Raw genomic sequence first — 14,071 nt, 5'->3', positions numbered from 1 at the left:
TGCCACAAGAACATGTTAAAGCACCATAAATGACATTTTCATCAGAGAGGGCATTAAGTTAAAGAACTTTTCAAAAACTCCATATAATGAAATAGGAGTGCCATTTGACATTTGTTTTCCGAGGATTTTTCAAAAATCAGAAAAATCATTATAGGAGATCTTTGTTTTACTCACCTTAAACTTAACTTAAACTAACTTGTTTAAATAGACTCCTACCTATATTTGGGGTTCGGGCCCCTTTTTCCAATTCTCCTCTCCGGTGTTTCTCCGTGTGGCCTTGTCTGCCTTATTTCACACCAACACAATCGGTCACGGTGCATCTCACTGCATTATTTTTCAATGATTTCCCATGGGTCTTAGATGAAGCCTTAATCTATTTTGCCTGAGGCCATTCGCGCCTATCAGATTGGTTGGGGGGGGGGGGGGGGGGGTTTAGGTTTGTGTGCAAATTTGCCAAAGGGTAGATAGAGATGTAGTCCATTTCAGACCTTAACCCTGACTTAAAGCAAGCTAAATTCGGTCATACATCTAATAAAAATACCACAAACTCCCATTGTCCTTCTCCAAACTTTCCACATGTTTGGGCTGTTCAAGCACTCCTGAGAATCTTTATTTTCATTGAGGCCTAAGACCGCAGATAAAAACTTTCAGTGAGGTAACTCTTTGATTTGTCAATCAACCCAGCCACAAGTCTGCAATAAATCTGGATGGTTAAAGTGCCCTTTGGGTCAGTTTTCATCGTGCCAAGTACCAATTTACCAACCTACTTTGGTATAGTGGTCTTTTACACTGGCCCACCCATGTAACTCATGTTCAGAACAAACCTTGAACCGACTATTTGTCTTTTCCATACCTCCCTCTCCTTTTTGTGTGTGTGAATGATGCATGTGCCCCCCCATGTAGATTTGAACCTACTATCTTTTGGATCCAACAGAGAAGCTACTTCCTTCTATAATTTCGTTTTGAGATTTAAAAAATAATCACATTTTACACACAAAAAACAACAACAAAAATAATGTCATATTTGTCATATTTGTGTCTCCTTTTTGCTCATCTATACGTAAAAAATTATCTATCAATTTTTAAACTGTAAAAACCCCCGCACAGTTCTTTGATTGGATTTTAGAGGATATATCTCATCTGTTAAGTTTCCTGTTTGTACTTGTTCCATTAACTTAAATGACAAAAACTGTTTTAATTGTCAGAACTTCATTAGAGCTAAAATGGTCTTTACTTTTTCTGTTTTTGCTGCATCTTTGCTCGATAAAACAAGAGAAATTCTACATGATACATGTGTAAATGGCTTTTGTTGCAACAATCATGTTTCTTTTGGTGCAAAACACACCATATTTCAATAAATGTGTGTTTTTGCTTTTGACTTTTCCTTCTTTTATTTTACCTAAAGAACTCATTACTTTGTTAATTAAATGACTTGGTTAAGAGTCTGTGTGAGAATAATTGAAGTTATGAAACTGTGCGTTAAAAACAAGAGAATTAGAAATTAGAATTAGAAATGATTAGACGGAGAAGAACATTTAAACCTCGATAAAGATCTAGTACTTTGTCAGGTAATCCAAAGAAATACAACATTTAAAGATATTGCACCAGCCTTTAATTTGTTTTAACTTCTTTCTCTGCACCTTTCCAAGTTTTCTCAAAATCAGCAATTAAGATTTTTGGATCTAGAAATACGGACTAATGATTAAAATGATTGATGATGTCCAAATTCTTAAGAATAGAAAAACTTGCTTTTAGACAAAATAACTTATATTACATTGTAATTTTTGGTTCAATTTTAAGGATGTTTTTTGAATAAATGTTGACAAATGCAATTGGAATTTTTTGTCATTATTTTGGAAACTAAAATGTAGATTTATTTTTTCAGAACAGGTGCTACTTTTAGATTTCATGAAGACTTATTAAGACGGGCCAATAAATTTGTACTGAAACTGAATTCTCATTTTGTTCACATTTTGTTCTAAAACGACTCATTTCCACCTATTAAACTAGCTTTTTGTCATTTTAATTAAAATGAATTACAATTAGGTAGATAAGAACTTAAAAAATGTAAAAAGTTTGCTAAGAACTACCAAAGGAAATGGTTATTTTTGGGTTGTCTAGCATTCAATTTGAAGTAATTCTATCAATCAACTTTTTTCAGATTATTTTTTCCCTTATTGAATGTTTGTGTGGACCTCCTTGGTTCTAGATTTTAATATCCTATTATATTATTTCTTAATAGTAAAACTCCTTGCTACATGAACAGATCATTTTACTACTTTCTAGTGATTTTCTTTTTTAAATGAGTGCTCTTTTCTTATGTTTAGGGTACCTCTGTTTGCAGTCTAGTTGTCTATCTGCCACATAAAACAGTAGAAAAAACAAGAATCCAAAAAGTTAAATAATTTCAAAAGGTTATGGATTCTTAAGCATGTTTTTCTGTAAAGATGTTGCTTCATATTAAATAATTTATAATGATTTTTGTCAAAATCCAACTTGATCTACCCTGAATGTGTATCTGACAAGAAGAGGAAGCAGCAAAAAGTAATAGTCAGTAATTATGAATCCTGATTTCCTGGTTGCTGAACAGTTTCATGAAGCAGAAGTCACTACACAGCAGCTTGTTTTTGTGTACAAAATTGTACGATAATGAAAAGACATAATTTCGAGCTTCATTAATAAAATCCATCAGGTCTCTTCTAGGAGTACCAGGAAAAAAATAATAATTTCATGGTATGATTTCCACAAATAAATCCACTGATCAGACTCAGTTACTGGCTGATGGATTAACTCACTGAATCAAAGTAGAAGATTTCACTTGAGAAATGTGAGGGGTCCTCCCATTTATCGCCCCGATTGGCTACGCTGCATGAGTCAGGAACGAGGGGAATAAAATTACGCAACTATTAGCTTTCATGCGGCTGATCTGTTTTTCTTTTTGCTTTCCCGAGGGATGATGGGTTATTTGCCCTTTGATTTTGTGACATGTTTATTTCACATTTCATCCCGCAGCTAAAAAACGCTCCCCAGCATCAGCACCAGAATCCATTGAAGTTGATATGAAATTGATTTGAAAGGTGCATTTGATTTTTTTTTTTTCTGCACTGTCAGATAAGAAATGCTACCCTCCCATGAGATTTTATTGTGGAGCTTTCTCTGTTTCAAGTCCTTTTTTTTTCTTCCTTGCAGCCCTGAATCACATGTGGCTTCATACCAAAACACATCATCTTCAATAACTCTTATCTAACCTGTCTAAACCTTTCTGTCAGGCTGTCTGCCACTTAGGCCTTTCTCCTCCACCAGACTGTCAGATTTTTTAAGCTGCTCCCATCTCCATTTTTTTTTATTTTTAACCAATCATTCTGCCCTTTTTTTCCCATGTTCTTTCATTTTCCCTGACTGATAAGCGACACCTCAATCTGAAAATTTTTTTTGGAGGTGTGTCGCAAGCTTCGACTGATCAAAACGCAATGCGTCTGTGTATACACGACAAAGTCAGAGACGATTTCTGACGGTTGAGCTCGTGTATCAGTGAGGTAACTGATGTCCAGAAGGCGTCCCAACCTCTTTTTTTTTTTTTTTGACACGGCGGACAGTAGCCATCTGGAAGAAACCATGTAAATATGTGGGGGGAAAAATGTGTGTCCACCGGTAAACATTTCGACAGCAGCCATTCCTCCACAGGTCTGTCCCCGAATCTGTCAGGGATGCCATATCGCCAATCTTTTCAAAGATTCATTTTATGGCATTGCTGCTACATTAGATAATGTAGCGGCGGCTGACAGGAAGGATGGGAATGTGACACAATGAAATGTGGTGCGAATCTTTGACTTAAACTCCAATTGCTGTCAAAATGGGATATACACCTCATCTTGCCGCTGGGAGTCTGCCGGGGCCTTGTGGGAGGTGAAGATACAGGCGAGACAGGAAGTTCTATTAAACACAGACAGTTGAAAAGGAGGAGAAAATATTGCTTAAACCTACAGATCGAATCAGGAAAAGCAAATTATCCGACTGGTTGTCAGTCGGAAGATAAACCTAGAAAAAATACTGTGTAGATTCGGATGCTGATGGACTGTAAAGCATGTTGTAGTCAGACTGCAACTCAGAGGTGCATTACATGTGAGGTGTGAAATGATAAGGCCTTTAGTTATGTTTTAGTGGGCACACACTTATGAAATGTCCTGAACGGATAAAATATATATATATATTAATCAGAGGCAGAAAATCAATTCTTCTGACTAAAAACAAATAACTTTTTATGAAAAAACATCACAAGTTACTTCTAATACTAGCTACTACAACCTGATACCACTGATGCACAACTACTAATATTTGAATTGATGTCACTAATTTAACAATAAACTTGCATGTACATCCTCACATATGCACTGCAGAATATAATCTTGAATCTAATTAGTTATTGAAGTAATTTTTTGTTTTTGAAATCCTTTTATTTTGAAATATCATGAATGGTGGCTATATTTGACAGATCAGCGGTCAAGACAGACGAACTGACAGGTATATGGAGGGAAAAGAAGTCCATCTGGCCGGTGAGGACTGTGAAATGTTGGCAGGCGGGTAGAACGCCCGCACTAAATGTAAAGCTGGTTTTTGAACTGCAGTTTTCCTTCCTTTGTTGGCTGCGAAGGAAAACTTGTGCATTAATAAATAATGTTGCTTTAAGACCTGACTTAAAGCAACACCAGTGACTCCCGACTGACCGAGCTGACTCTTTTCAAAGCTGGCTCCCCGTCATCAAACCTAAGGTAATGATCTGATCTTTCCTCCAATGACCGTCCATCTGCTCGCCTGACTTCAGGACGCCGAGCCCAGCAGACAAACAGAGGCGTTCGTTTCTGGTTTACTTTTCAAAATAACAGAGAGATGTGGGAGATGAAGTGTTTTTACCTGCTGTCTAAGAACAGGTAAAGTTCATTTAAAATCTGAACGTGTCTGGATTTGTGGAGGTTTTTAAATGTTTTTTTCAGCTGTCATTTCATGAACTCATTTATTTATTTGGATTTTGAATATTTTATGACTTTCTTGGTTAATTGTTTGCACATTTTACCCTTTCTATCGCCTACTCTTTACAATGCCTCCTCAAAGTGTTTAGCCACAGCTTCTCCTTTCATTTTATAAGTTTTTTTTTTTTATCAGTGTTGCTTTTAATCTATTGCGTCTTAATAGTTTTTATTGTTTTAATCTATGTTTATACATGTACTTTATGTCAAGCACCTTGTGTTCTCCAGCCTGTTGATGTCAAATAAAGTGATCGATCAATCAATCGATTGATTTATATCAAACAAACAAAAAAGGAAAAGTTCTTTCAAAAAAGAACTTAAGTTACATTTTTGCACTACTTTTTAGAATTCTCGTGTATTTCCTTGAATGAGTTCAACATAAAACTCTAGGAAACTGTCCGATTATTCAATATCTTTAAAATGTTTTGAGATCTAAAATAGATTATTTGCACAGAATAAACTTCAAAAGCAGTGGCAACATAAATTTGAGGGGGTTTATTCTGTTTTGCATCAAATTACAGATCTGCATAATAAATAGAAATCCCTCTATGCTATTAAAATAATCAAAGGTACTGACAGCACAGAAAACTGCATTCAAACTACGACCATAAATAAATGTGGCGTCCTGACAGAAAGATGCTTCATGATCCTAAGCAACAGTGAGCAGGAGATTAGGATTTAGATGTGACAAAGGATGGAATGGAGTCACTCTATGCAAAACAACTAAAAAAAAAAACTTCTTTATAGGCAGAACAGGAAAGAGGAGGGATGAATAACCCTGGAGATGAAGAGAGCGAGGCGCAGGAGGAGACATTAAAAAAAATAGATAAAACAACAGAGAGGGAAGCTGATCTAGATATCATCGACACCGTTGTATTCCTGGAACACAGAATGTGGCATCGTTACCGCTATGGAACAAAGATGCAATATTCACAAAAAGGCAGGGGCTCATCTCCCTCTCTGATACACAACTGAGATCCTGTAACCTTGCAGTGATGTCAGCCGTAAATAATGTGTTTTCTATTGATGTAAGTCGGTGTTGATTTGTCACATAGTTGTGATGTAATCAATAAAGTTTAGATTAGAAACAGAATTCAAATATGTGTACGTCTGTCTATCTGACAGAAACTCAGTATAATTGGTATGAAGACTAATATGATCCACTCAAAATGGATTATATCTTCATTAGCACTTTCTAAAGGGCAAAGTTAACTTTAACATTCTGCAAATACAAATTAATATCTGTGGTTTCTATATATAAAAAAACGTTTTTAGATGCGTTTTGATTGCTTTAAAAGGTTATTGTCTTAGGTTTTGCATTTTTCTTTTAAAAAGTCACTCTTTTTTTCACTTGCTACTGCTACTAGAGAGGCAACATTCATAAGACTGCTGTAAAACAGAGCTCGGGTAGGTAAACAAACTCCTCAACTGAAGGTGATGAATGCTCGCCTCACACCGTACAGCTGGTGGATTCAACCATTAAGGGGTGGAGCTTAGGGACTTTGTGGCTTCCCCTTTCCCTTCAAAAAACTGGGTCAAGGTTGATGGGCTTTCAGCGAGGCTCCTGGCCATAAAACCAAGCTGTTCAGCGTCTGCTGCGCGCCTCTTACTGATTGGTCGGACTGTAATTGGCAATGGTGTTGCTGATTAGTAGTTTGCTTTGCTCTCATTAGTAATCAGATGGGTGGATTTTGGTCAGGGGAGATGAAGCCTTTCAAGTGACTTTTTAGATGAGGAAGATGAAAAAGAGTGCACTCGTTCAACTTTAGAGGAAGACAAAGGACACCTGTGGTGATATAATGTACTGTATAACTTTAGATATGTTAAGAATCTGCTTTCTGACTGGATTAAAGCAGCAGGTGGGCTTGTAATCTTGGTGTAATAAAAGGTAACTTCATTAAAAGGTGCTTCTCCTATAAGATGAGTTGATTTTCTTGAAACTATTTGACCATGAAGGAGAAAACGCTGTTAGAATTCGAGATCCATGATGTTTTCAGCTTCATGACGAAACAAGGAAACCCCTTAAAAACCTTCGGTAGGGAACTGATGGCAATAAAATTACACAATGTCAGCTAATGTGTGAAAATCAAAGCATGTATAGAGCATAAGAAATTGTCATAGGCTGCAGATTATACCAAATATATCTGACCAATGCTCCTTTTAATTGAAATGATGGTAAAATCAATGTGATGAAGAGGAGGTTGATGCCTGCTGCTTCTGCGGGTGACATTTTTTTGTGATTTAATAAAATAACGGCAAACATCTTAAATGACTTTTCAACACTGAATAAATTGGAGGGAATTATGACGGAAAAAAACAGATTTTCCTTTAAAGCTGCTGTTTGGTGTAATCAACTCTAATCAGTGCATCCAGTCACTGAAATTCTGCTTTTTGGGTGCACCACTGATTGCATTTCAAAGACAGATTTAATTTATTTATTTTGTTGTTGTTTTTATAAACTAACAGCATTTTTGCAGGTAAGTTTGAGTGGATGCCTCATTTAAACCAACAATTGCTAAAAACTATAAAGATTATGTCACTGTTGTGTGGCTGAGACTCCAAACTGATCTTTTTCCAATAGAATCTTCAGCATTCTGCAAGATTAACAAAGAAGGAATAATAAACAGTGGCTAAAAAGGGGAACAATTAGTTCCTTTTGAAATATTTGATATATTTATATAATATTTAAGATTTAATTTAAGATATGTTTGAGCAGATTATGGCAAAAAGAAATAAGTAAGACCTAATAGGGGTGGACATAAATTTGCTTCTTCCAACCTAATGTCTATTTATAATTAAGAGTGATATTTTTTTTATTTTCCAATCAATTTATGATTTAATATCTTAATATCTATGACTTATTATCATTATTATGATATATTATAAAAAGATATATTATTATTATCTTATTTTATGTATTAAAAGAAACCAATTCCAATATTAAGACAATTACTTCAAACAAACAAGCAGTGGATTTTGGATTTTACCAAATCTGCCTTAGTCCTGACAACTCAAATGAAAATAAGGGTTTATACTCAACTTGTTTAGTCATTATAAAAAAAAAATATATTTTTATAAATAATATAAATATTTTTTTTATAATGCAAAGTGAAAGCAAGAAAAACGTTACCTTTAGAAATTAAATGACTAATATATGTGGATAAATGTTATAGAGTAAGTACAGGTACAATATAAATTCTCACCTTCAGGTGGGATTTGTGATCAAATTTTTCTTTTTTTATACTCAAGGACTTTTTTTTTACTTCTTTTGTCAAGAAAAAAAGAAACGTTGCGGTTTTCAAAGCATATGCTGAGAAGCTTGATCAGCTAGCTTTTAACACCTCCTCAAGTCACAGCTTGGTAACACAATTTGCAACAGCTTTCAGTTTGTTTTCCTGCAAAAAAGATTTCAATTTCTTCAACATTTTGTTGGCTGTTCTGCACTTTCGGCTCTTTTGGGTGTTCAGATTTGGAAGGAAGTCCATACAGAACAGTTTCAGTGATGCTGTTTATAAAAGAACACATTTTTTTTCTCAACTCCTACCTCCTGAAATATTATGGAAAAATATTTTTTGGGGGTTATGTATTATTGGATGGCTTTAAAATGATGCCAACATTTGTTTCAGTTATTAATTTTTAATGCCTTATCACATATATAAAATATATGCTATCTAAAACAGCTGCTAAGAAACACATTGGCAAATTTACTTTTATTTTGAAAAATTTGGTGCAATTTGGTACAGATTTAAAACGTTAAGTCTTAAAGAGTCTAAAAGAGAATATTTAAGAACGATTTTTTTCTTTAATGAAATGAACATGCATTAACACGTTTTTTTATACATTTATTCTCACATTCACACTCTACTGTTACTTGTCACATCTAATGGTTATTCAGTGTTTCCCTTTTATGTCTCACAGCCCACGCAGGTGTGAATGACAGGTGTAAATCCACGCATCTTTCTCAGATGCATGGATTTGGTCGTGTCTGAAGTGCAAATGTGTGAATACGGCAGTCGGAGAGTGGCTGCTGAAAGGGTCCTGTCCCTGTGATTACCGCCTCTCAAACGAGGCTAAGATCACGCCACGATCATGTGACCTTTCTCATCACAGCAGACGAGGCAATGCAAGATCTTAGAGGCAGAGTAGGGCCATTTCTGAATTTATAATTTTTCTAAATTCACTTCAGTGAGTAAAAGCTATGCTTTTATAAAGTATTCCAGGGTGCATTTCCTTTTATTTGAATTGATCTGTATTTACCAGGTCTTTATGTCAAACCCAATAGAATTCAAAGGTCTATATTTAAAAAAATCATGCTTTTTTACGATTTAAGTCAAGTTTGCTGTGGAGCAGGGCTCTCCAGATCCAATTAGGTTTGAGGACATATTTCTTAACTTTTTGAAAGACTTCTGGGGTCTTTTGCATTGAGGACCAAGATTATACAATAGGGTTTAAAGCAACACTTGTTAGAGGGATCGATGCACAGCTTGCTTTGGCCTTTTCATGGGAGTTATTGACTGCCTGTGCCTTGAACCTAAAACTGGTGAAATGCAAGTGTAAATGAGACAACGGGAAAACTCCCCTCTATTTTTTGCCGAAGCGAGACAGCTAGTTACTCCTCAGAATTAATAGAACAGGAAAAAATGCTTCCTTACTCTTGAAAGATCTCCGACCTCCAGGTAGAAACAAATGATAAAAACATTCCAGGTCATCCACACGACGAGCCAGGCTGCGTACTGCAGATACAGAGACACACGGGGACAAACAATCAGATAAAAAGATGATCCAACAGCACTTTTTTTGGGCTGCAGGGACTGCATTTACGAAAAAGCAACATGTTGCATTATGATTTAAGTAAGGTGGAGAGAAAAGACAGAGCTTCACTTCCCATTTTGTTACAATGTAGAGAAACAAAAACATCTGATATGAGAACAACTGATGTTCTGAATCAAATAAGACAGAGATGGATTGAGACATTTGTGCGTCTACACGGAACACAGTTTCCCAAAGGAATGACTAAAAGATAGGATTTACAGAACTTTATGGTCTGAATTGTTCTGCTTGATACGAAGGCCTTTTAAAAAGCTCGAGCATCAGACTTCTGCAGGGTTAATTTAATTAAATCCTCTGCCAGATACCACCCAGTGAGATGTAAAAAGATGTTAAAATTTGCAGACTTATTAAAATATCTCCTTTCGATTTCAGTTGCGGGCGCCCTCGCTTCATTAAACAGTGACTCCAATAACATTCAGCCCTCATTACTGAAAGCAGAAACCTAAGGATCACTTAATGAGAGGCTGCTGCTTAATCCACAGAGGAACATGATGGGAAATGTCTGTCTTCGGTGGGCGTACAACTTACACCGGTGACGTATCGCGGTCGGAACTGAATTGTGCCGAACAGCCCCAAGATGACGATAATGATGTGAAAGAAGTTGGTCAGGATGGGAGCCCACTGGTATCCCAGGAAGTCTATCACCTGACGCTCCAGTACACTGACCTAAAGGAGGAGACAGAGAGGACAAGCAACGTTTTATTTACAGGGATTTATAGTTGTCAAACAAAAGGAAGGGGGGAAAAAACTGTCCATATTTTAGTTGTTTGATTTGAAATGAAGTTTAATATCAAGACTTCTTCCTGATGAAGAAGCACCAAGTCCTTGAACATGAGACATAAGAACAGTCTGAGGAATAAACTTTACATAAAAGCAATTGCTAAACAGGATTTAAAATTAACAACTTTCAGCGACAAAGATAGAATTGAAAAATATCTGTGTGTTTAATTAAGAAATGAAGAGACATCAATAGATTTTAACACACTAGAGCCAGAGAAAGCCTTTAGATGACACACTAAAGCTAAGTTCAGCCCGGGCATGTGATGCACGTTCAAGAACGTGCTAAATGCGCATTCCTGTTAGTGCATATAGCCCATGGTTTTCACACTGGACGATCAGGGAGGGGTTTCTTCTTCTTTTTTCTTCTGTTACTGTCCACGAACTGCAGTTGAAAGAGGCTTGATGCGAAATGTTGAAGAGGTGCAAATCTCCCAAATCTTGCTCCAGGCTTTTGTTTTTCACAGCTTTATTCCAATATATGAAACACTTGGTGTCATGGAATTCCATCCGGGCAGAAGCTGCAAATATTAATTTCTCTTTCATAATCAATTTGCTAATGGTTGAATTTTCTGACCAAATGCAAGTTCCTAGTTGGTCAAAGTTCGACCTAGTTAACTTTCACTTTGTACATTGAGCTCAAAAATGGTCCTAGACATTTGCATAGCTACACATGAATGCGATACTTTTAATATTTATTTTTTATGGATTTACAAAAAAAGATAAAAGTAAACAACATTTTTTGATGTATTGTTGTACTTTAAACGTATTTATGTGAAGCTTCCATTGTTGCTCTGTTACTTTTAAATAAAAGTAACAAAAACGATTCAAAATTACAAATTGTTTCAACTGTATTTTCCGAGAAAGTTTCTTTTTCAGCCATTGACTGTCATCACTTACATCTGGCTCCAACGAAAGTAGATCAATTCAGTCGCCATTTTTTTCTGATATGGATGTCGCCATTTTGGAACCAGAAATCATCAGTAAGCAGTAATTAGTTTGAGTCGGTCTCTATGGCAAACGCCCTGGCCAATCAGGAATGAGCTTGTTGGAAGTCCGCACCCCTACCACTTGAAAGCGAGCTTAGGAAAAGCTGTCAAACGTTTATAAACTTCAATGTGAAACTACATCCTTTTATTGAGGCATCAGTTTATAACTTGGATAACTTGCAATAGAAAAGTGTCAATAAAAAATGATATAATGACTGAGTAATAGAAGTTTGTTTCTATGGGGTTTTGCCTTCTTGGAACCAGTAGGTACTTCCTGTTTGGAACACCGGGGGGGAAGGAATCACTCAGTCCAGTTCTCATATACAGTCAGTGGTTTATAGTGATACAAATTCCTTTTCCATTACTTTCCTTCAGCTCCCTTAAGCCTACTTTTCTTTAAATTGAACATTTTTTGTTGATTTCTCCTTAAAACCCGCCCCACCACAGTAATTAACTCTTGAAAGGGTCTGTGGAGACTATTAATCTGAATTTGTCATAACTCACAAACACTTTATCATAATGAAGTAACCTGCAATTAGTTATACACACACTGCTGTTAAGCTTGCAGGGCCAAGTGTGTATTTGAGCTTATTATCATTCAATCACTGGAGTCTCATGCTGAGATAGTTAATGAAGTTGGCGCAGCATATAATGCGGTGCTGCTAAATATACTAATACACAGACACATTGAGTGCAAGCAGGCCAGAAAGAAAAGAATGGTTTTTTAAAAGGGGGTAGAAATAAGACAATTCAGAAGCTACACTTTTTTTGTTGTTGATGCGGCATGATCTCAGCTTGAAGTGTTAAAGAGTCAGCAGCCCATATATCAAAGGTCCAACTTTCATCCCCACGCTCTTTTCACACCCAGACGCAGAAAAAAAATCTTGCATGGATGAGTTTATGGTGTCCCGATGTGAGGCCATATGGCAGCGCTGCAACTACAGAGTCAGAGGCACACAAAAAAATACATCTTGACAAACAGAAAATCCAACAAATTTTAGGTGAGAATTGGAAAACGAAGCAGAGAAGGACAAATGAATGAGTGAGGGGGAGTGATATATGCCCTCCCACTCCTTTTTGTGTGTGTTTCCATGTCAGGGCAGGTCTGCGACGTTAGCACTTGACAGCACCTGCTGTTATTGGACACACTGGGCTCAGCTGGCACCACAATGTGTTAGTGAGTGTTTGTGTAAATGTGTGTGTCGGAAAGAGGGGACTCCTTTTGTTCCACTCTCTTATTTTTTTTCCCTCCCTTGTAAATTTCCGTCATTGTGTAACGCAGAAGTGTGTCATCTCGTTGACAATTACATACCACTGCAATTGTATACCTCCTTTACAAGTGTGGACGCACACCCATACATAAGCCATTATAGGAAGTCAGAGGCCCCATCAGGCCCTTGGGGGGCCCTCCTTCACTGCCAATAATATGAACACTCCTCACCCCAGCTGCTGCACACAGACACCCTCCCCTTAGAACCACACTCAATAAGTTGCACAAAAGCGTGTTTAGGGGAGTTTCAAGGAAAACAAGTTACCACACTTGAATGAAATTAGTCAAGCTATGCATTAATTGTTTGTGGATTTGTTTCCCTGACCTGGGATGGTATAGAAACCAGGAAAAATCCAGGTTTAATTCCAGGCCATCTGTTTCTTTTGTCCTGCAATCGCCTTTTCATGTGAAATTATTACATGGCTCAGCTGCAGAACAACATCAGCTGTCTTGAAGTCTTCTTTGAAATCCAGTCCTCTTGACAGACAAAAGACCAAAACACGCACACACATCCCATTCCCTACTCCCAGCATCCCTAACACCCATCAAACGGCAGAAGAACCCCCTCAGAAGGTCTTGAATCTCCCTGGCTTTTCAACAACTTTGACTCTGCAGGGACAGATATGGATAGGGTGTGCTGAGAGCACAGAAGCAGATGTTAGTAGATATAGTATTTGGAAGGTGCCTGATGAAAGATTCGGCAGCGTACGGGTGGAGCTTTAAGCTGCCTTGCCGGCTCCTGTGGGATCGCCTGCGACAGGCTCTGAAGCTGCAAAGAGATGTTTCATTTGATGCTCGCGCTGCCTGTTTGGACACTGGTACGCTTGCATTCAGGTTACTGCGCCACTTCAGACATTCACTGTAAGAGTAACAAAAAAAATTGCGTTTGCTTTGACTAAATCGTTTGGAATCTTTTTTTAAACTCTTCTTTCTTTATTATAGCTGACAAAATACATGAAAAACTTTGAGAAGTCCTTTTTGACAACCTGATAAACCCAAACCACACAGGGACAGAGAATGTTTATTATTCTATTCTCTTTTTTATTCTACTATCTATTACTATCTTTTTTTGTACACTATTTGGTACTTTTTGTGCATATTATATATATTGCTAAATCTTAAACTCTGGTAAAGCTGTTGAAACCACTTTATAATGACCCACTTAATAAGTTTTAATAAAA

General features: G+C 36.8%; 1 protein-coding gene across 2 annotated transcripts in view; it reads right to left on the bottom strand.

The window, feature by feature from the left end:
• nkain2 (sodium/potassium transporting ATPase interacting 2) overlaps positions 1 to 14,071 on the bottom strand; it is an 81,258-nt gene that overhangs the window by 29,519 nt on the left and 37,668 nt on the right. For both annotated transcript variants that reach the window (XM_004083732.5, XM_023953082.2), the window contains exons 3-4: positions 10,383 to 10,520; positions 9,677 to 9,757 (exon numbers count right to left, since the gene is read on the bottom strand). In XM_004083732.5, coding sequence (XP_004083780.2) covers positions 9,677 to 9,757; positions 10,383 to 10,520 — 219 coding nt within the window. The remainder of the gene's footprint in view (positions 1 to 9,676; positions 9,758 to 10,382; positions 10,521 to 14,071) is intronic.

The sequence above is a fragment of the Oryzias latipes genome, chromosome 24, assembly GCF_053564925.1.
Source record: "Oryzias latipes strain Hd-rR chromosome 24, Olatipes_Hd-rR_3.1".
NCBI classification, from domain to species: Eukaryota; Metazoa; Chordata; class Actinopteri; order Beloniformes; family Adrianichthyidae; genus Oryzias; species Oryzias latipes.
The sequence above is the reverse complement of the archived record's forward strand: the minus strand, read 5'-3'. Positions and strand labels throughout refer to the sequence as shown.